Raw genomic sequence first — 23,135 nt, forward strand, 5'->3', positions numbered from 1 at the left:
TGGACCTAAAAGGGATCTTTGTGGGAAACTTTCAGGGCACATACGCGCGTTCTGGGAACCCATGGGATCTAAAAAATTGTCGACAGAAGTCTAGGGAAACTCTTTATGGGTACATCCGATGCTTCTCCCGGTAGTGCAACGAGCGGCCCGACATCGCCGACGTCGACGTCATAGGAGCTTTCTTGTTCGGGACCACCTGCAAGTCCCTGGTTCATAAGCTGGGACGTAAGGGTCCACGAACCACCAAGGAGCTCCTCGACATCACCACCAGCCACACCTTGGGTGAGGAGGCGGTCGGGGTGATTTTCGACCTCCCCAAGGGCAAGGCAAAGCAGGACGAGGACGCCGCAAAGGCGCCTCCAACCGCCCCAACAAGAAGAACAAGCAGCGGCATGAGGGCTCGCTCGTGGCCACTGCTGATCGTAAGGGGGGTCAGAAGCTCGTCGAGGGTACCTCGAACCACTTCAAGAAGCTACTCGAAGGGCCATGCCCGAACTATGCTTTCCCCATGAAGCACCTATACAAGGACTATGTCCTCATGAAGCGGTTCTTGTCCGGAGGCTCTAATAAGAGGGAGCTTAGGAAGGTGCCCAAGCTGGCCGCAGACGACGTCGAGGGGAAGGATGGCAAAATTCCGATGCTGGATGGCTGCCTCATGATCTTCATAGTGTCGGCGGCCTATGACTCCAAGCGCCGTCAGAAACTTGCGCGCCGTGAGGTCTATACGGCTGGGCTGCCCATGCCTTCCTTCCTCCAATGGTCGGAGTCCACCATAACCTTTGATCGGACCGACCACCTAGAAAGCATCCCGTAGCCGGATTATTGGTCAACTTGATTGCACTCTCATTGTCACATAGCAATGGCACTTTCTTAAACTTGATTCTAAAGTCACTCAAAGTGGCCTTCATCCAAAGTACTTGTGCACAACTACCGGTTGATATGTATTTGACTTCGGCGGTTGATAATGCAATACTATTTTGCTTCTTTGATGATCATGAAACAAGTGATCTTCCCAACAATTGACATGTGCCCGAGGTGCTCTTTCTTTCAACCTTGCATCCGCATAATCCGAGTCGGGGTAACCAACTAGCTCAAACTTTCTTCCGTTGGGATACCACAAACCAACATTTTGTGTATGCTTCAAGTACCTCAATATTCTCTTTGTAGCCTTCAAATGACTTTCTCTTGGTGCGGCTTGAAATCTTGCACATATGCATACACTAAACATGACATCTGGTCTTAATGCGGTCACATAGAGTAGGCTTCTAATCATAGACCGATATAATTTTTGATCCACCATATTTCCACTTGCATCACTATACAAGTTGTCATTTGTTCCCATTGGTGTACTAATGACTTTGCTATCACTCATGCCAAACTTCTTGATCATGTCTTTGATATACTTGCCTTGACTCACAAATGTATCATTCTTCAATTGCTTGATTTGAAGACCAATGAAGTAACTTAACTCTCCAATCATGGACATCTCAAACTCATTAGCCATCATCTTTCCAAACTCATCACAAAAATCTTTGTTGATCCAAATATGATGTCATCAACATAGATTTGCAACACAAATAAATCTTTTCCAACCTTCTTGATGAAAAGAGTGGTGTCAACCTTGCCCATCATGAACCCTTTAGAGAGTAGGAAATCTCTCCATCTCTCATACCATGCTCTAGGTGCTTGCTTCAAGCCATACAATGTCTTCTTCAACTTATACACATGGTCGAGCTTCTTGTCATCTTCAAAACCGGGAGGTTGCTCAACATATACTTCTTTATTGATGTAACCATTGAGAAATGCACTCTTGACATCAATTTGATAGAGTTTGATGTTGTGAGCACAAGCATAGGCTAGCAAGATTCTAATTACTTCCAATCTAGCAACCGGGGCATATGTTTTTTCCAAAGTCAAGACCTTTAACTTGTGTATAGCCTTGAGCTACCAATCTTACTTTGTTCCTTACTACTATCCCATCTTGATCTTGCTTGTTTCTAAAGACTCATTTGGTTTCAATCACATTGTGCCCCTTTGGTCTCTCTACTAATTCCCACACTTGATTTCTTGTGAAGTTATTCAATTCTTCATGCATAGCATTCACCTAATCAACATCGTTCAATGCTTCATCTATCTTCTTTGGTTCAATTGATGACACAAATGAGAAATGCTCACAAAATAAAGCCAATCTTGATCTTGTTTGTACACCTTTAGAAATATCACTAATTATAGTGTCCAATGGATGATCCCTTGCAATATTGGTTGGTTGGGAGATTGGAACTTGATTGCTTGCACTTGCTTGATCAAAAGGTTGAGATGATGTACTAGCCACTTGATCTTGTTCATTGTTATAAGAGCCACTTGTACTAGCTTGATTTGTATTATCTTGCATATTTGAGTTAGAGATCACTTGCACTTGATCATCTTCATCATCATTCACTTGTTTAGGCCTCAATTCACCAATATCCATATTCTTCATGGCATTTGAAAGTTGAATGCCTCTAACATCTTTTAAGTTCTCATTCTCTACTTGTGAACCATTGGTTTCATCAAATTCAACATCATAAACTTACTCAAGAGTATCACTATCTAAATTCCAAACTATATATGCTTTGCTTGTAGTGGAATAACCAAGTAGGAATCCTTCATCACATTTCTTGTCAAACTTGCCCAATCTAGTGCCTTTCTTCAAGATATAGCATTTGCAACCAAAGACCCGAAAATATGTAATGTTGGGCTTTCTACCATTCAAGAGCTCATATGGTGTCTTCTCTTTCAATGGGTGACAATAGAGGCGGTTGCTACAATAGCAAGCCATGTTGATAGCTTCGGCCCAAAAAGATTGACTCACATTGTACTCATTAAGCATAGACCTTTCCACATCAATGAGTGTTCTATTCTTTATCTCAACAAGGCCATTTGATTGTGGAGTGTATTTAGCTGAGAATTGATGTCTAATTCTAAATTCATCACACAACTCATTAATTCTAGTGTTCTTAAACTCACTACAATTGTCACTTCTCATTAATTCTAGTGTTCTTAAACTCACTACAATTGTCACTTCTAACTCTCTTGATGGTTGTTTCAAACTCATTGTGAATGCCCTTAACAAATGATTTGAATATTGCAAACACATCACTTTTGTCCACTAGAAAGAATACCGAAGTGTATCTAGTATAATCATCTACTATCACAAAACCATATTTGTTACCACCAATGCTAGTGTATTGTGTTGGCCCAAACAAGTCCATGTGCAATAACTCAAATACTTTACTAGTGCTCATCATGCTTTTCTTAGGATGGGTGTTTCCAACTTATTTGCCGGCTTGACAAGAGCTACAAAGCTTATCCTTCTCAAACACAACATCTTTCAAGTCTCTAACCAAGTCATGCTTAACCAATCTATTCAATTGTTTCATTCTAACATGACCAAGCCTTCTATGCCATAACCAACCCATGCTAGACTTAGTGAACAAACATGTGGACAATTTAGCTTCACTAGCATTGAAATCAATGAAGTATAGATTCTCATATCTAAAGCCTTTGAAGATCAAGTTAGAGCCATCTACACTTATGATCTCTACATCATCTACCCCAAATATGTATTTGAATCCAAGATCACACAATTGAGCCACGGATAGCAAATTAAAGTTCAAGCTCTCTACTAGCAACACATTGGAAATGCTTATGTCATTGGATATAGCAATCTTACCAAGCCCTTTAACCACGCCTTTGCCATTGTCACTAAATGTGATACTATCATAACTATCATTGCCATTGGTGTTGATTGAGTTGAACATTCTTGCATCACCGGTCATGTGTTGAGTGCACCCACTATCAAGAACCCAATGCCTTTCTCTGGCTTTGTAATTGACCTACAAAAGAAGATCAATTCTTTTTAGGTATCCAAACTTGCTTGGTCCTTGAAGGTTAGTTACTAAGCTCTTTGGTACCCAAATGACTTTATTCTTTGAGCCCATCCATGGTTTACTAATGAATTAGCCTTTACACCATTTGCACCCTTGGTAAGCATATAGAAAGAATCAAGCTTAATGGAGGATACATTAGCATTTTTGCTCTTGTTTTTGCATTCATGCTCTTTATGACCAACTTGCTTGCAACTAGTGTAAAACCAACCATTTTTCTTCATAAAACTAGTCTTGTGAGGAGGAAAGGCCGACTTGCCTTTCTTGGGGACATAGCCCAATCCCTCTTTGTAGAGAGAAGCTCTTTGGCTATCCAAGCACATAAGCAAGCGGTCCTCACCACCATAGGCCTTAGCCAAGGTGTGAGTGAGCTTATTGACCTCTTTCTTGAGGTTCTCATTCTCAACCATTAGTGAGGTATCACAAGTGAGACCATCACTACTAGATGAGGTGGAAGTAGAAGTACTACAAGAAGGGTTAGTGGGAGCAACAATGATACGTATAGATAATGATTCATCAATTATATCACAAGCTAAACCTACATCACAAGTCTCAATATGCTTCTTTTTATCTTGCTCATTAAGCAAAGAGGAATGAGCCTTTTCAAGCTTTTTGTGAGCCTTGCCAAGCTTCTCATGGGCTTCCTCTAGCCTCTCATGAGTTGCTTTGAGCTCATCAAGGGCTTGTTTAAGGGCTTTTACCTTATTATTCAAGCTCTTGCATTCCCTTCTCTTAATGTCAAAGTGTTCTTTGGCATCTTCTAGCATGTCAAATAACTCATCTTTAGTAGGTTCATCATCATCATCACTATCACTGTCATTTTCTTTACCATGTTTATCATCACAAGTTTGTACCTTAGTGGCCTTAGCCATGAAGCATGATGGAGTATCGAAGAGAGAAGGCTTCTCATTGATAGCAATGTTTGCAAGTGCCTTCTTCTTGGTGGTCTTGTCATCATCACTATCATCATCATCATCACTTGAGGAAGCATCACTATCCCAAGTGACCACATATGAACCACCCTTCTTCTTCTTGAAGGTCATTTTGTCCTTCTCTTTCTTTTCTTTCTTGTTCTTCTTGTTGTCATCATCATTGTCGCTATTGTATGGCATTGAGCAACAAGATGATCATTGCTTCTACATTTGAAGCACCTTCTTGACTCTTCCTTGTTCTTGGATGAAGATTTCTTTCTTCTAGCACGGTACCCTTTCTTCATCATGAACTTACCAAATTTCTTGATAAAAAGAGCCATCTTCTCATCATCATCATCATCCCATGAGCCATCATCTTCACTTGATGTATCTTGCTTGGCCTTGCCCTTGGATGATGTGGCCTTGAATGCCACGCTCTTCTTCTTCTTATCCTTCTTCTCATCTTTCTTCTCCTTCTTTTCTTCCTTCTCATCATCATCTCTATATGTATCATCGGTCATTATATCTCCCAACACTTTGTTTGGTGTCATGGTGTTTAAACCGCTCCTCACTAGAATAGTGGCCAATGTGCCAAATCTTGAAGGCAAATATCTCAAAAACTTATGGGAGAAGTCCTTGTCCTTCACCTCTTCTCCAAGTGCTTTGAGATCATTGACAAGCACTTGAGAAGCCTATGAAACATCTCCGGCACACTCTTATCTCCTTCATCTTGAAGCTTGCAAACTTCTCTTTGAGAATGTATGCCTTTGCACCCTTTACGGCTTGAGTGCCCTCACATGATTCTTCCAACTTCTTCCAAGCCTCATGAGCCATCTCAATATTCTTAATTTGCTCAAATGTTCTCTCATCAATTGCATCATGAATGGCACTTAGAGCAATGTCATTGTTTTAAAGAAGCACTTCTTCGGCCGTGGTGGGATTCTCCGGATCACCAATCTTAATTTTGATTTCTACCACCTTCCACACCTTTCTATTGATTGACTTGATATGTGTGGTCATCTTTGATTTCCAATATGGATAATTTGTGCCATAAAATTGGGGTGGCTTCTTGGTGTTGTTGATTTGAGCTATTTTTACACCGAAGGTTGTTAAACCTCAAATCATGGCGACCTTGGCTTTGATACCACATAAAAGGTACTAATGGCTAGAGGGGGGTGAATAGCCTATTAAAAATTTCTACAACAACACTTAACAAACCGGTTAGATAATTATGAGGCGAAGCAAGTTTTGCGCTAGCCTACTAAAATAGCAAGCCACCTACCACAATTCTAGTTTATATAGTTTCTATCAACACAAAAGCTATGACACTACACTAAGTTAATGTGCTCTCAAAGGCTAACTAAAGAGCCACACTAACCAAACTAACAAGCTCTCACAACTAGCTACACTAAAGAGCTTGACAACTAGTTTGCGGTAAAGTAAAGAGAGTGAGCAATTTGTTTATACCGCAGTGTCGAGGAAGGAGCCAATCAATCACAAGAATAAATACCAATGAAGACCAATCACCTTGGAATCAAATGATGAACATAATGATTTTTACTGAGGTTCACTTGTTAGCCGACAAGCTACTCCTCGTTGTGGCGATTCACTCACTTGGAGGTTCACGCATTAATTGGCATCACACGCCAAACCCTCAATAGGGTGCCGCACAACCAACATAAGATGAGGATCACACAAGCCACGAGCAATCCACTAGAGTACATTTTGGCTCTCCGCCGGGGAAAGGTCAAGAACCCCTCACAATCACCACGATCGGAGTCGGAGACAATCACCAACCTCCACTCGACAATCCTCGCTGCTCCAAGCCATCTAGGTGGTGGCAACCACCAAGAGTAACAAGCGAATCCTGCAGCGAAACACGGACACCAAGTACCTCTAGATGCAATCACTCAAGCAATGCACTTGGATTCTCCCCCAATCTCACAAATATGATAAATCAATGATGGAGATGAGTGGGAGGGCTTTGGCTAAGCTCACAAAGTTGCTATGTCAATGCAAATGGCCAAGAGAGTGAGCTTAAACTAGCTATAGGGCTTAAATAGAAGTCCCCATGAAATAGAGCCGTTGTACCCCTTCACTAGGCACAACATGGGGTGACCGGACGCTCCAGTCATATCGACCGGACGCTGGACCTCAGCGTCCGGTCACGCGATGCGTGCCACGTGTCCCCTCTCTTCAAATGTTGATCGTCCAATCTCAACGGTCAAGTGACGACCGGACGCAACAGCTCAAAGTGACCGGATGCTGAACCCCAGTGTCCAGTCATTTCCATTAAGCATCCAGAGATGACTTTTCACGACCGGACGCGTCCGGTCACACGGTGACTCCTCTGTCCACTACCACGTCTGTAGGACCGGACGCAGCCCTCCAGTGTCCGGTCAGAGACCGATGCCAGTGTCTTCGCTGCTTCTACTGACTGAACGCGCCAGTCCTTCCGAGACCAGCGTCCGGTCACTTACAGTGACCTTCGTCTTTTCTGTATAGGGCGCCGGTGGCACCGTCGAACTATCCGTACTCTATGGGCGAACACTCCGCCGGTGAAGTTCCTAACCCTTGCTCAAATGTGCCAACCACCAAGTGTATCACCTTGTGCATATGTGTTAGCATATTTTCACAAACATTTTCAAGGGTGTTAGCACTCCACTAGATCCTAAATGCATATGCAATGAGTTAGAGCATCTAGTGGCACTTTGATAACCGCATTTCGATACAAGTTTCACTCCTCTTAATAGTACGACTATCGATCCTAAATGTGATCACACTCACTAAGTGTCTCGATCACCAAAACAAAATGGCTCCTACCATTTATACATTTGCCTTGAGCCTTTTGCTTTTCTCTTTCTTCTTTTCAAGTCCAAGCACTTGATCATCACCATGGCATCACCATCATCATGTCATGATCTTCATTTGCTTCAACACTTAGAGTAGTGCCACCTATCTTATGATTACTTTGATAAACTAGGTTAGCACTTAGGGTTTCATCAATTCACCAAAACCAAACTAGAGCTTTCAAAGGGTCAGAACACATTAACCCTTTTTACACATAAAAAGGGAGAAAGAACAAATTGGTTCAACCAAAACAAAAGAACAAGCTTGTTTAAATGAAACAGAAGGGTTGGAACTTGTTCGCTTATTACAAACGCGCCGCCTGACCTATCTGACTAAACTAACCCCTCGGGGGATGATTTCATCTTCTATCTTGGCAGAAAGGTCATGTGCCAGGGGGCACCTCCTTCTCGATGTTGTCTAGCTCGGCGTCGGTATAGACGGGTGCAAAGCCTTGGCTCATCATCGCCAGATCGATGTTCTCGTAATGAGAACGAGCGATCACGAACGATCGGTGAACGCCAAAGCGAAGCGCGCCCCTTGCCATATCACGTGCCTGGTCCATGATCTGGGTGGCGCGAACCGCGAGCGAGCTTGCCTCCTGCTCCGAGGCCAGCTCGAGCTCATCGCAGACCAGCTAGACGGCGACGCACAGGTTGTCGTGTTCATCACTCTCCTTCTGGAGGGTGTCCTTCACCTCGTAGAGCTCCTTCTCCAGGCCGCGGCTCTTTAGCACCTCCACCCGGAGCTTGTCGTCGAGACCTACCCAAGTCACATACCAACCACGTCAACGCTTACCATGGATTCCAGGGAGAAAGACAATAAGTGAGATCGGAGACTTACCGTTCATGTCTGCCCGAAGCTTATGCACCTCATCACGCTACTGGGTCACCTCGGCACCCAGGCGCTGAACCTCTTCTTGGCGCTGATAGACCTCCACGACGAGCCTAGTAGCCACGCCTCGGCTGCAACCTTCAGGTCCCTCTCCCCTTAAAGCTCATCCTCGAGGTGGTCGATCCGCTACTGAGTGTCGGCGCGCTCCTGGCGAGCCAGGTCAATCCCTGTGCGAAGCTCCTCTACGGCCCGGAGCAAATCGTTCCGCTCCTTCCATAGCCGCTCGGCCTCCACTATGTCCGTGCACACCCTCTCGACCAGAGCCGCGAGCTTCTCCTTGGCTTGCGGGCGTCGTCGTGAGCGTCCTTCTCCCTAACTCAGAGGTCGGCCACCTCCTAGGCGGCAGGGGCAAGCTCAGCCACCTCCTGACGGGCGATAGCGAGCTGTGCGGCCAGCCCATCACTCTATCGCGTCTTCTCAGCAAGGAACTAGGACTTCTCCTAGCTATGGGACATAAGGATCTATGAAGAAGACAAGACTTAGAGGTGCGGAAAGAGAACATGAGGGTCAGAAGCACGGCCATATCATATCTAGCCAACCGGGGCGACAATGTCGCGCATCGAGCTCAGCATGGTGGTCAAGGTGCGAACCGCGTCCCCAACCTCCGTGTGGATGCTCCCCCATTCCCTTTCCTCTACTGCTTCAACAAGGGCAGCCACCCGGACCAGAGACCAGGACGTTCCCACACCAACCTCAAGCGGCGCCGACCTCTCTTGCGGCGATAGCTCTTCCAAAGAGGCTCCTCTTGCGATAGAGGGGGCGGGTGACGCGGACACGGAGGCCTGCCCTATCGCCACATCTACAAAGGATGCCTTGGGTGCGCCCCATTTTGTCCGCCCCGTAGCGGACACGGCCACCTGCATGGACGACGGCTTCGGTCATGCCGCCTCTGCCTGCGACGTCGAGGACATGACCAGCCATGCCGCGCCCTCCTCTGCCTGCTCTCTCGTGGACACAGCTATCGGCTGCGCCCCCCAGTTGACGCCGTGGCCACCCCAACTCCACTCACGCTCACCATCGACACACCACCAGCCGACTCCTGACATGTTTGTCGAAGGAGGATCTTTTTTTGGAGCGAGCCGTAGGAAAGTCCCACGTCCTCCAACGCTACAAGGGACATGGCGGTCAGTTCATGGCAAAAATTAGGTAAGACAAAAGGACAAAAAAACTCTTGACTCACCCTGACGCCATCATGTGAGGACATTTTGGGGCCGGCTTGCTCAACCCCGGCTGCTCCTTGTCGGCACGTTGCCGCTTCGAGCCCTCCCTCGTCTCGGAGGGCTCGGACGAATCAGAACGGCCACCTCCTACCGACTCCGGAGGCACCGCTGAGGACTCGGATGGAGCGGGGAGACCTATTTCTGCCGGCCCCGGGGCCACCGTCGAAGGCCCAGATGAGGCGAGGGGCCTGATTCTGTCGGTTCTGAGGCCACCATCGAAGGTCTGGATGGGGCAGGGCATTTTGATTCTGTTGGGTCTGGGGGCGCGTCCTCCCCCTCCTACCCTGTCGCATGCCGCATGGGAGGGCCCCGCTACGACAAAGGAGGGTCCTCATCCCCGGCGGCAAAATCATCCCACGAGATGGGCGACATGGAGCCATCATCCTCCTCCTCCTCTTCTTCCGACGAACCTTGACGCCACTTCCCTCGTTGTAGCTTCGCTCGCTGCTTCGACCGCCGTTTCTTATCCTTGTCGTCCTTCTTCTTCCTTTGTTCATCCGCGGCATGGTTCGCCGCCCTCACGGCCGTGTGCTCTGGCAACGGCACGATAGAGTCCTACAAGAGTAACCCCGTCGATAGCTTAATGAAGCATGCGTTCGACCGCATCATAGGATGCCCCATGATCAGGAACACTGCGTCGGCCTCATCCGTGGCCTCCTTGATGCGCTGCGCGACCTCGCTGTCGTGGAGCAGCCCCTAGGCGAGCGTCGTCCCGACGAGCTACGCGCCGGGCATCATCCCGTACAACGGGAGGACGTGCGCCATCCGGGACACCACCCTCCTCGTGTGATACCTCCCGATGATGCTGGCCTCACGGAGGCCATGGGTCTTCAGGAACGCGATGGCCTCGAGGAGGTCGCGCATCCTCTTCTTCTCCTTGATGGGTGGCCCCCACAGCCAAGATGGCGGTACCTCTTCGACCAGGCGCCTGGAGAAGACCAGCAAGGGAGCGGTGGGGTCGTCCTTCAGGTAGAACCAATGTGAGTGCCACCCCTTGTTGGATCTGGAGAGCTGGAAGGGCATGTACTCAGCCACCCACTGCCCCCAGAGGTGGATGCCCGCACATCCCATTGGCACTGGGGTCTCCCGGCCTCTCTCCTTCTTCTTGATCAAGGAGATGGAGAAGAAATATCTCCGCAGCTTGAAGTGGGGTTCGATCCCCAGGTACCCCTCGCACATCGCAATGAAGGCCACGATGTGCTGGATCCCATTAGGGTTCAAGTGCTGCAGCTCAATCTGATAGTGGTGCAGCAGACCCCGAAAGCACGGGTGGGGAGGAACCACTAGTCCGTGCTCGTGGAAGGCACGAAGGAGACGACATAGCCACCGGGCGGCGCCGGCGCATCCTCACAGCTGGGCACAAGCCACTCCGCCGCATCGGTCCTCCTGCGAAGAAGACCACGCTTGACGAGGCACTCCTTGCGCGCATGGGTAACATCGGAGCGGTACCACGAATCCATGGAGGATGTAGACAGCTGTGGAGAAGCAAAGGCGGCGGCAGAGAAGCGGAAGCTACATATCTAGGGCTTCGACGGTGGATTAGCAAGCATGGCAGATCCGAACGGTGGCGGTGGAGAAATGGAGAAGGTAAGGCTATGGTTTTGGTACGTAGAAACATGAAGGGGGAGGCCACTATTTATAGGACAGTGCAGGGCGAGGAGGCGAACCGTCTGCCTAGATTCACGCGCTCACTGCGCCGCATCACGTCACCTCCCTCTGAAGATCATGCGCATGCCATCTCTGGCCGCGCCCTCGAAGGACACGCTGGATGACGGTTTACCCAGTAGATGGGCCAAGAACCATCATAGATAAGGAGGGATATAGAGCTGAAAACGCTCCTATGGCCCATTCAGGACTAGGAGTTCGAAGGCTGGCCCGCCGACGGGTTCACAGCCGCTCCGAGGCACCCTTAGAGCGAGGGGTAGAATAGGATGAGCCCACTAGCGGCCAGTACCTGGGGGCACGAGCGCCACGGGCATCCCGGCTCATGTTCGAGTCTTGGTCGGTTCCTAGTCCATGGTTTTTCCTTAAAGAAAGGCAATGAGCCCTCAGGACCGGTCGAACAGACCCGAGAACTATATAGATTGGCCACTAAGAATCTAGAGTCAGTCACCAGCTGACCCATGCCGGACCCCCACAAACAGGAAGCCAAGGCCCCACTCGGACTAGCCCGTTAATAGCTTATCGAGCACCACGTTTCGTCCATTGAGGAAAAACGTGGCATGGCTCGGCCCCTCCGTTTTATCGAAAAAACGCTTGAGGGATGGTGATCACAAAGATGAGCCGACCCTCGACTAGACCCCTGCTACGCGTGGGGCCTCAAGGGAAGGGTGACTCGCAAGGAGACCGAACGCGCGGTTGTAGTACGACGGCGGACCGATCGGATCCTGGGGGGGGGGCGAAATCAAGAAAAATCTTTCTGACCTCCCGAATTCTACGGTTACATACCCCCAAGAAGACCGATCGCGACAAAAGGGAATCGTCGTCCTACCAGGACACGCCGCGGGCTATAAAAAGAAGGCCAAGGCCCTCAGAGTCCTCCCGTCTGAAAAAGCCTCCAAAGGAGTATTCTACTCCTCCACAGGCTCAGAGGCTATTGTCGGGTATCGTTATTAGGGATACCCAAAGCAAGGAAGTTAGCGCCCATGCTGACTCCCCCGGATGGCTCGAGACGTATTAAAACGTCTCGCCTGGCCCCAAGGCCGCGGGCTCCGTCTCGCCCGACCTTAAGGCCACAAGTCCGCCTCGTCCGACCCCTTGGCTGCGGGCTCCATCTCGCCCGACCCCAAGGTCGCGGGCTTCGTCTCGTCTAACCTTAAGGCCGTGAGTCCGCCTCGTCCGACCGCTTGGGTGCGGGCTCCGTCTCGCCTAACCCCAAAGTCGCGGGCTCCGTCTCGCCCAACCCCTTGGGTGCGGGCTCCATCTCGCCCGGCCTGAAGGACGCAGTTTCTGTCTTGCCCGACCTCAGGCTTCGTCTTGCCCTACCTCGAGGATGCAGGCTCCGTCTCACCCGACCTCGAGGCCACGGGCTCCGTCTCGTTCGACCCCTTGGGTGCGGGCTCTGTCTCGTCTGACCCAAGGACGTGGGTTTCGTCTCGCCCGACCTCGAGGACGCTGGTTTCGTCACGTCCAACAGGGACCAATAACGCTGTCAACCACTCCAGGTCCAAGCGTATGGGCCTAGGTCAAAACTCTGACGCTAGGGAAGAGGCTGGCACACCTTTATGTAACCCATGGCCATGACGGGCCATACCTGTGGATTCACATCAAGAATAGTGCCGGACGTACCAGTATTGTTCTGCCTAATCCTCGTACGGACGCTGACAGGCGCGTCAGTTCACCACGACGTCCGTCGGGACGGAGTGGAACGCCATGACCGGCAGATGATGCCTACATATGGCGCCAGTGACGAACAGGGCCACGACATGAAGCCGTCCCTGTTGACATCTACAGGATCGGCGGGACCCGCATGAAGGAGAAGAAGGACCCGACAATCCTAGAAGCCTTCTTCTCTCTCGTTCTTCTCATTTTTCTCCTCTATAACTCGCGCTTTCCCTTCGCCTATAAAAGGGGAAGTAGGGCGCCTCTACCGGGGATGGGGAAGAGAGGAGCGCGACACGAACACACGGTTGAGCGGCAAGCGAGCTCTCAGCACTTGTTCACTTCTTCCACCAGAGACTTGAGATCCTCTCCATCTCTTGTCTGTTTGTAACCCCTACTGTAAACCAAGTGCTGGTAACACGAGCAACAGCAAACTGGATGTAGGGACGTTCTGCCCGAACCAGTATAAACCCTTATGTCCTCCGAGCACACCATCCGAACCAGACGTGCAAATACAAATTTACTCGTCGGTGGTCCGAAAACACCGACACCAGGGACGAGCATCGGCGAGATGGCGTGCAACGACCGGAGGTAGAAGAGGAGGTCACGGGAGTGCAGGTCACCGGGCGACCCTTGGCGCGAGCCTCGGCAAGATGGCGTGCGACGACCGAGGAGGTAGAAGAGGATCCGAGGTCGCGTCTCGCGCTGCGTGTCGGTTGGACCACGAGCGACGGATATGGTAGGGAAAAAAAGAAAGAAAGGAAAGAAAATGAAAAAAGAAAAAAGGGGTAGTTTGGATATTTTACCTTTTTTGCCTATTTGGAGAAGTTGTTTTGCCAAACAGTCTAAAAAACGGTTTCAGCTCTCCAAGTGAATCTGCTCCACAGGTGGAGCCACAACTGAAGCTGTTTTAGCTAGACTCGGAGCTCTACCAAATGAGCCCTTACATACTGCATAGGATTCTGCTCTTATCTTTGGAATATCTTATTTATTTGCCACCAGGGTTTGCTTAGGATACTCTACACTTCTCAACCTCATCCATATTTATTGGGCCAGGTTAACGCGTGACCGTCGCGCTTTTAGGAGAGAGCGCGACCACCCTCCGCGCGACTCCACTACTCTCCTCGGCGACCCGACCAATCCCGTTTTAGGAAAGTATCCATTTGCAGCCAGCCAGCTGTCAGCTGAAACAAAAAAAAAGCACAACGTTTTTTCCTTGAACGTCTATAATTTTTTAATGTTGTACCTGTTTTCAATTCTGTCTTCACTAGTGTGTTCTACGTGACGAGACGAACAAAACTAGACCCCACTTGCCTATGTTTCAAAGAATTTTATTTCAATAACAATTTATGTGTAAAAAAGGTGCTAGGAGATTTATGAAAGGAGTTGCTACCTTGTAATATTAAACTTCTACTAAAAAATATACTAAAGCTTTTACATGGTATGTACAAGCTCAGGGGCAAAAAAAAATCAAAAGAAGTTACTACCATGTAAAACTAAAGTTGCTACTCAAAAATATACTTATGTTATTCCACGGTATGCACAAGCTGGTGGACAAAAAAAATATCAAAAGAAGTTACTACCATGTAATACTATAGTTGTACAACTTGGGGGCAAATTATTGCAACGAACCTAAACATGGAAGCTGTTGCACAAGCTGAGAGACAAATTCTTTTGTGGCAACTTATGTGTGCAATGGCTACCATTTTCTGACAACTTATACATTGTAGGTGAGGCAATTAATATGCAGTATTTAGGAAAACATTCGAACCTAAAAGGGAGACTGAAAACTAAAACTAAAAAAATAAAAAAACCTTGACTGAAAACTAAAACTAAAAAAACACTGAAAAAAGACTGAAAACTAGAATATAGAAACTGAAAATACAACACACTCAAAATAATAAGTGAAATACTGAAGTTGACAACCATGAAATTAAACTGAAATTGAAAAAATACAAATGAAAAAAAGACTGAAACTGAAGTTGACAGCCAAGAAATTTAACTCAAATTGAAAAATAGAAAATGAAAACTAAAGAAAACAAAAAGTTAAAAAAAAAAAACGGCGTCGCAATACTGCCGCCCTACGCTCCGTAGCGCATGCAAGCAGCCGAGTCACGCATGCAAGCAGGCCATGCCGTATGTACGCGAGACGCACGTGCAAGCAGACCATGACGCGAGACGCACGTGCAAGCGTCCAGGCCGCGTACTTATGCAAGCAGGCCAGGCGGTCACGCAGGAGCGCGACTGATCACGAAATAGCTTTTGCCATATTTATTCTGATACTGTTTGTGGTGCCATAGATGGTATTAACCCTTGAGCGCTGGCTTGAACTACCTTTGCCAGCTTTGATACCACGATTTCATGTACCTCCATCTTTGGAGTGCCTCTTCACTATAGTTATGACCCTTCTACTCTTTTCAGGTTAGTAATGATACCATGATCTTTCTTAAACAGTTGTTGGTATAGGTGAATAAAGTATAAAGCAAGCTCATTCTTCCTGTATTCCATCCTATAAGCAATATATGGTAAATTATTCTCCGACAAAATTGCTTAGGCACATTGCCTTTACATGGTGTATAAAGCATTGATCATTGCATACATGGGACAAGGTAAGCTAGGCACATTATTGCCTTTACATGGTATACGTATAAAGTATTGATCACTCCATCCTTGGAATGATATTTTGAGGAAATATTTGAACTCCTGATTATGATTCTGCTGTAAATATTAACCATGACACTTAGCTCAACATCAGAATCCTCGTATACCAGTAGTGGTTTAATGTATGATCTCGTAGACCAACCTTTCGCTCTAAGTACTGGCCCTTTGTTACTAAACTGCTGTGACCTTTTGACATAAATGTTAATAATGTTAATTCACGCTATAAAACATACATGTTTAAATCAAGTAACAATACCAGGGTAACACCAAAATGCTAGATTGCCTCACTCCAAGAAGGGCGCGGCAAAGCCGCGCCGACTTTTCTAGTTTCTATAGAAACAGCTGTTGCTGCCATGCTGTAGAAGAGTTATGGACAACTGTTATGACTTATCCGAATATTTTCAGAAATTCCAGAAGAACAATTCTGCTCTTGCGTGGTGTGTCTCTGATACATGCATGTGTGTCATATATTAAGAGACTGTCCGTGTTCCACATTTTAGTATTATATAAGTGGTGTGCAAGTGATCGTAATATTTAAACATTAGTTTGATTCTTTGGCCCATATTCAAGTACAGTTTCAAGTTTAGTTCCTTTATTTAGTAAGTAAACAACACGGCTATGATAGAAAATGGATGCTTGATTATAGCACAATTTGACCTTATGCTGCTACAAGTTAGATTCTAGGAGAATAAATTGGCATCAGTACATATTCTGTCCTTGCAGCATATTCATATATAACTGATTGATTCAGGGAAAATTTCACTGAAAGATAACTTACTCTGGATTATCTCTCTAATGCTGGAGAGAAAATATGTATGTTAACAAAACAATAAGCACGTTTTAGCTTTTGCACACGAGCGATATGTGCTGGTGATAAGATCCAAACTTGATAGAGATTGTGGCTTGAGTCATGGCAAAACTTGATGCATTTTTCTTTAGCTGAAACTACAGGTCATACCTAAGCCGGTAATGAATTTTATTTTAGAAAAAATAATATGATGTGGTTTAAGGTAGAGCCATTTTTATATGTTGTGGATTATAGAAAACTGTGCTAATTACAGTTACGAGTCTGAATTGAGAATATCAACCGATTCCTAAAAAATGCATATATCACTATACTTTTGCTAATTTACTGAAGATGTTACAAACTTTACTGCTCAGTCCCAACAAAGAAGGTAGATACCAAATCTGTCTAAAATATTATATTAGATCGATCCACCTGATTATAGTGTCAAAGTGATGTAAATTTTTGGTTGCGCAAGCAACTGAGTAGCTCGCTACATTTTAGAGTTATTTTTACATCATTATGTAGTCTTGACTTGTTTCTGTTAGATGTATAGGAGGTGTATGTGTTTTCTGTGTTTTCCCTCTACTTGGAGGGCTTCTTTGCATATGTACACTGTGTATATTTGCCCTCTTGGGCCTTGCAATACGGACAGTTGGCCTCATTCTACTCCTTCTAACATGGTATCGAGCTAGGGTTCGCATCCTTACCTTCTGCTGCTGAGCGACGCCGGTGATTTCTGCCCAACCCCGCAGGCCTCCGCATCCCACCCTCGCGCTGCTCCGCCCCGACCATCCGCCTGCACGCGCGGCTCCTGCGCCTCGCGCCCATGCTGGCTCGCCGCCCGCTCGCGCGGCTCTGCGCGCCACCGCGACGCCTCCTCCGCGCCACCGCGCCGCCCGCTCGCGTGCCATCGCGCGCTCGCCCGCCGCCGCTCGCGCGGCCCTGCGCGCCACCGCGCCGCCCTCCCGCGCGCCCCTTGCGGCCTCGCTGCTCCCTTCGCCGCGGACACCGGCTCTGCTCCGCCCCAGCACCTGCGGCTCCGTCCTCGCCTCCCCGCGGGCGCACGTAGCGGGCGCGCCGGTGTGTCGGTCTGGTGTGAGTGAGCCGGCCGGTCCTGTCCTCCTCTCTTAAATAAATAAAAAAAGAGAAAGAAAAAGAAAAAAAAGAAAAAAAAACAGCAGCAGCAGAGAAAAAAAAACGTTCTCTCCTCCATGGCGTCCCCCGGACGCCCTGGCGCTGTTCTGGTCCCTCGGTGCCCCGTCATTTTCAATGGCACCAATTGGAGCGATTTTGTTTTCCATATGGAGGTCCACATGGATGGGCAGCTGCTGTGGGGCTATCTCACGGGTGAGCGGATCTGTCCTCCCCGTCCTCTTCTTCCCACGCCGCCCACATACCCGCCAGATGCTGATGATGATGCCAAGAATGATTTACTTGAGGCATTTGAGGCTGAGATGGAGAGCTATCAGTCTGATCTTGGTGTCTATGAGACTTGGCTGCGCGAGGAAAAATCTGCTAAGGCCATCTTACTTGCGAGCATGGAGGTTGATCTCTCGTTATCCCTTAGAGGTCTTGCCACTTCACACCTTATGTGGGATCACCTCCGTCGCAGTTACGAGATTCGTAACGAAGCGATGTACCTTGCTGTTGTTGAGGAGGCTCAGTCGCTTCGTCAGCTTGACTCCACAGTTGAGGACTTCCACCGTCAGATGACAGCTGTCTGGCATCGCCTGGACAGTTTGGGCGCTGAGTTCTGCAGTGGTGGTACTTGCCGGTGCTGTGACCGTCACCGGGACCAGAGAGACATTCTTCGCCTTCACGAGTTTCTCTCTCGCCTTCGTCCCGAGTTCGAGACTGTTCGAGCACAGTTGCTGACTCGTCGTCCACGCCCATCGCTCTCAGAGGCGATGCCTGAGTTACGAGCTGAGGAGACACGTCTTCAGGCTGGGGGTGTGACTCGTGTTCCGCCGCAGCCCTCCGTCCTAGCAGCCACACCTCCCCAGGTCTCTCCGCCTCCGTCTCAGCCCGCTCCTGTGGTGACGGGGGCACCTTCTGGTATTCAGTGTGGCTACTGCAAGATCTATGGTCATGAGGAGAAGGATTGTCGCAAGAAGCAGCGCGACCGATCAGGGCGTCGTGGCAGACGCTCTTTTCAGGGCTCTGGTGGTTCCTCTACTACACAGAGCACTCGTTCCGTGTCTGCAGCGGAGCAGGAGGTTCTTGCCCTGTTTCGTCGCCTCACTACTGCAGCTCAGGCCTCCGGTCACGGGACTACAGCTCAGGCTTCTAGTTCCGCTCCTCCTCCGTCAGGTATATCATCCCCATGGTTCCTAGACTCTGGTGCCTCTTTTCATATGACACCTCATGCAACACACTTGTCCTCTCTATCTTCCCCCGATCCACCTATTTATGTTCGCACCGCAGATGGCACTTCTCTTCCTGTTGCTGGGAGAGGTGTTCTTTCGACCTCTTCGTTTAATATTCCTACTGTTTCGCATGTTCCCAAACTAACTATGCAACTCTTGTCTGCGGGTCAAATCACTGATCATGGCTGTCGCATAATCCTTGAGTCTGATTCTTGTTGTGTTCAGGATCTCCGTACGGGCCTTTTGGTGGGAACTGGGCCTAGGTGTCGGGACTCCCAACGCCTCTGGGAGCTTGATTGGTTGCGTCTTCCTTCACCCGTTTTGGCTCCCACATCACCCAGTTCTCCAGCATCCGTGTCAGCTGCTTCGTCTACCACTTCTTTTGCGCAGTGGCATCGTCGTCTTGGTCACCTCTCTGGTTCTAGATTGTCCACCCTTGTTGGTAGTGGTGTGTTAGGTCCTGTTTCTGGTGACACTACTCTTCATTGTATGGGTTGTAAACTTGGCAAACAGTTGCAACTCCCTTACCCTTCTAGTGAGTCTAAGTCCCAGAAACCTTTTGATCTTGTTCACTCTGATGTATGGGGTCCAGCACCTTTTGTTTCAAAGGGAGGTCAATCATATTATGTTATTTTCATTGATGACTATTCGAGATTTACCTGGATTTATTTGATGTCTTCTCGTGGTCAATTTCTTTCTATTTACCAGCAATTTGCTACCATGATCCGTACCCAGTTCAACTCTCTCATTCGAGTTTTTCGTGCGGATTCTGCTGGTGAGTACATCTCCACTGCTCATCGTTCCTACCTTGCTGAGCAGGGTACTCTTGCCCAATTTTCATGTCCTGGTGCTCATGCTCAAAATGGTGTTGCTGAGCGCAAGCATCGCCACACTCTTGAGACTGCTCGTGCTCTCTTGATCTCTTCTATGCTTGCTCCTCATTTTTGGGCTGAGGCGGTTTCTACAGCTGTTTTTCTTATAAATCGTCAACCCTCTACTTGTCTTCGGGGTTGCACTCCTTTTGAGCGTCTTTTCGGCACCCCTCCTTCCTATAGCCATCTTCGTTGTTTTGGGTGTGTCTGTTACGTCCTACTTCCACCTCGTGAGCGCACCAAACTCACTGCTCAGTCTGTTGAGTGTGTTTTTCTTGGGTACAGTACGGAACATAAGGGTTATCGCTGCTATGACCCTGTTGCTCGTCGGATGAGGATTTCTCGGGATGTCACCTTCGATGAGTCCCGGCCTTACTATCCTCGTTCCCCTTTCGGGTCTTCTGCTACCACTGAGTCCCTCTCATTCCTCACTTTACCTGAGTGGTATCTTCCGCTGTCGTCTCCATCCTCTTCACCCCCTCAGGTATCTTTTACTCCGCCTCCACCACCACCACCTACTTCTCCACCTTCACCACCTCCTCCTACCTCTCCACCACCAGTCTCTCCTCCACCATCATCGTTGCGTCCTTCCCGTGAGATTACTCACCTACTACACTCGTCGTCCGCGCCCTGCGCCACCACTTGACTCTTCTCCGTCCGTCCTTGGACCTCATCCCGAGTCTCCTCCTCGTTATTCTCTTCGTGATCGCAGCACCCTTCGTCCTCCCGATCGCCTTGGCTTCACTGGTGCCGTCTTGGCTGAGCCCGCGACCTATCGGGAAGCTGCCGTTCACCAGGAGTGGCAACATGCTATGGCTGAGGAGATTGCTGCCCTAGAACGTACTGGCACCTGGGATCTTGTTCCTTTGCCACCTCACGTCACTCCTATCACTTGCAAGTGGGTGTACAAGGTAAAGACCCGCTCGGATGGCTCTCTTGAGCGATACAAGGCTCGTCTTGTGGCACGCGGCTTCCAACAGGAGCAAGGTCGTGACTATGAGGAGACCTTCGCTCCTGTCGCGCACATGACTACTGTTCGCACTCTTCTTGCAGTTGCTTCTGTTCGTCAGTGGTCGATATCCCAGTTGGATGTCAAGAATGCCTTCCTCAATGGCGAGCTGCGAGAGGAAGTCTATATGCAGCCACCTCCAGGATACTCTGTTCCTGATGGCCTGGTTTGTCGGTTGCGCCGTTCTCTCTACGGCCTCAAGCAAGCTCCTCGGGCCTGGTTTGAGCGTTTCTCCTCTGTTGTCATCGATGCTGGTTTTACGCCAAGTGATCACGACCCTGCTCTTTTTGTTCACACTTCCCCTCGTGGTCGCACCCTTCTTCTTCTCTATGTCGATGACATGATCATCACGGGCGATGATTCCCAGTACATTGATTTTGTGAAGCAGCGTCTCAGTGAGACATTCCTTATGTCTGATTTGGGTCCCCTTCGTTACTTCCTTGGTCTTGAGGTCACCTCCACATCTGATGGTATTTTTCTCTCTCAGGAAAAGTACACTCAGGACATTCTTTCCCGTGCTGCTCTCACTGATCACCGCACTGTTGATACTCCTATGGAGCTTGGTGTTCACCTACGACCCACTGATGGTGTACCACTTGCTGATCCTACTCGCTATCGTCAGCTTGTTGGGAGTCTTGTCTACCTTGGGATCACTCGTCCTGACATTTCTCACTCTGTGCATATCTTGAGTCAATTTGTCTCAGCTCCTACCCAGCTCCACTATGCTCACCTCCTTCGTGTTCTACGATACCTTCGTGGAACTATCTCTCGGCGCCTTTTCTTCCCTCGTTCTAGTTCTCTTCAGCTTCAGGCGTATTCTGATGCGACCTGGGCGAGTGATCATTATGATCGCTACTCTCTCTCTGCCTATTGTGTTTTCCTTGGCTCCTCTTTGATTGCCTGGAAAACCAAGAAGCAGACTGCAGTTTCCCGCTCGAGTGCTGAGGCTGAGCTGCGTGCTATGGCGACTGTAACTGCGGAGGTGACATGGCTACGATGGCTTCTTGAGGATTTTGGTGTGCCTGCCACTGCACCCACTCCTCTCTCTTCTGACAGCACCGGTGCGATCAGTATTGCTCGAGACCCAGTCAAGCATGAGCTCACCAAACACATTGGCGTTGATGCTTCCTACATGAGATCGCAGGTGCATGATCTGGTTGTGACGCTCCACCATGTGCCTTCAGAGGTTCAGTTAGCTGATTTCTTCACCAAGGCACAGACCCGGGCTCATCATAGGTTTCTACTCTCCAAACTCAGTGTTGTAGATTTCTACTCTCCACCATGAGTTTGAGGGGGGGTGTTAGATGTATAGGAGGTGTATGTGTTTTCTGTGTTTTCCCTCTACTTGGAGGGCTTCTTTGCATATGTACACTGTGTATATTTGCCCTCTTGGGCCTTGCAATACGGACAGTTGGCCTCATTCTACTCCTTCTAACAGTTTCATTGTTCTAAAACAGCCTTTCTGAGTTCATGCAACTATATATGAAGCACCATTTGTTCATTGAGTAATAACCCACTTATGTGCATGTGATGACACACGTTTTTCCACAACCATGCTTGCATCTAGTTATGCATGTGATTCATCCAATGTCTTCTGCAATTCTGGTTCTGGAATCGGGAGAATATACTTGTATACATCTTGGCATCTTGCATTTCTTAAATAGGGAGAAATTAAATCTTGATGTATTGAATGCCGTGCATCGTGAATTTTGTTGTTTTGTACTTGTATGCAAGACTAATATACTTAATATAGTAATATAAAAGTACAAGAAAAAGAAAATTGTACCTGGCTATTTGTCTTAGTATTTTATGTACTAAAATGAGACCACAATATTTTTTGCTGGAACATGACATTGCTATATGATACTTATTTTGCAGCATGGAAGGCATTCTTGAGCGTTACCAGCGGTACTCATTTGAAGAAAGAGCAGTACTTGACCCAAGTATTGAAGACCAGGTATAGTTATGGGAATATCTACTATAACTATCAGAGAACTATTGTTACAGCAAAATGAGCATTGATATGTGGTCCATTTTATACCAGGCAAATTGGGGAGATGAATATGTCCGGTTAAAATCCAAACTTGATGCACTTCAGAAGAGTCAAAGGTACAGCAGACTTGCTCAAGATGACCCTTGTTATGATAATGTTTACTGACTCTGACTCATTGTATCTGTCTATTCCCAATGGAAGGCATATGTTAGGAGAACAATTGGATTCACTGACCATAAAAGAACTCCAGCAACTGGAGCAACAATTGGACAGTTCTTTGAAGCATATTAGGTCAAGAAAGGTGAATAAATTGGGGTTAAATTTGTTG

General features: G+C 48.0%; 1 protein-coding gene and 1 pseudogene across 1 annotated transcript in view; both read left to right on the plus strand.

The window, feature by feature from the left end:
- The window catches only part of LOC136542590 (MADS-box transcription factor 18-like), a 33,898-nt gene that overhangs the window by 9,115 nt on the left and 1,648 nt on the right, over positions 1-23,135 (plus strand). The window contains exons 2-4 of the mRNA XM_066535098.1: positions 22,693-22,771; positions 22,859-22,923; positions 23,009-23,108. Coding sequence (XP_066391195.1) covers positions 22,693-22,771; positions 22,859-22,923; positions 23,009-23,108 — 244 coding nt within the window. The remainder of the gene's footprint in view (positions 1-22,692; positions 22,772-22,858; positions 22,924-23,008; positions 23,109-23,135) is intronic.
- LOC136542589 (uncharacterized) lies at positions 17,777-19,165 on the plus strand (annotated as a pseudogene).

This window comes from Miscanthus floridulus, chromosome 3, assembly GCF_019320115.1.
Source record: "Miscanthus floridulus cultivar M001 chromosome 3, ASM1932011v1, whole genome shotgun sequence".
NCBI lineage: Eukaryota > Viridiplantae > Streptophyta > Magnoliopsida > Poales > Poaceae > Miscanthus > Miscanthus floridulus.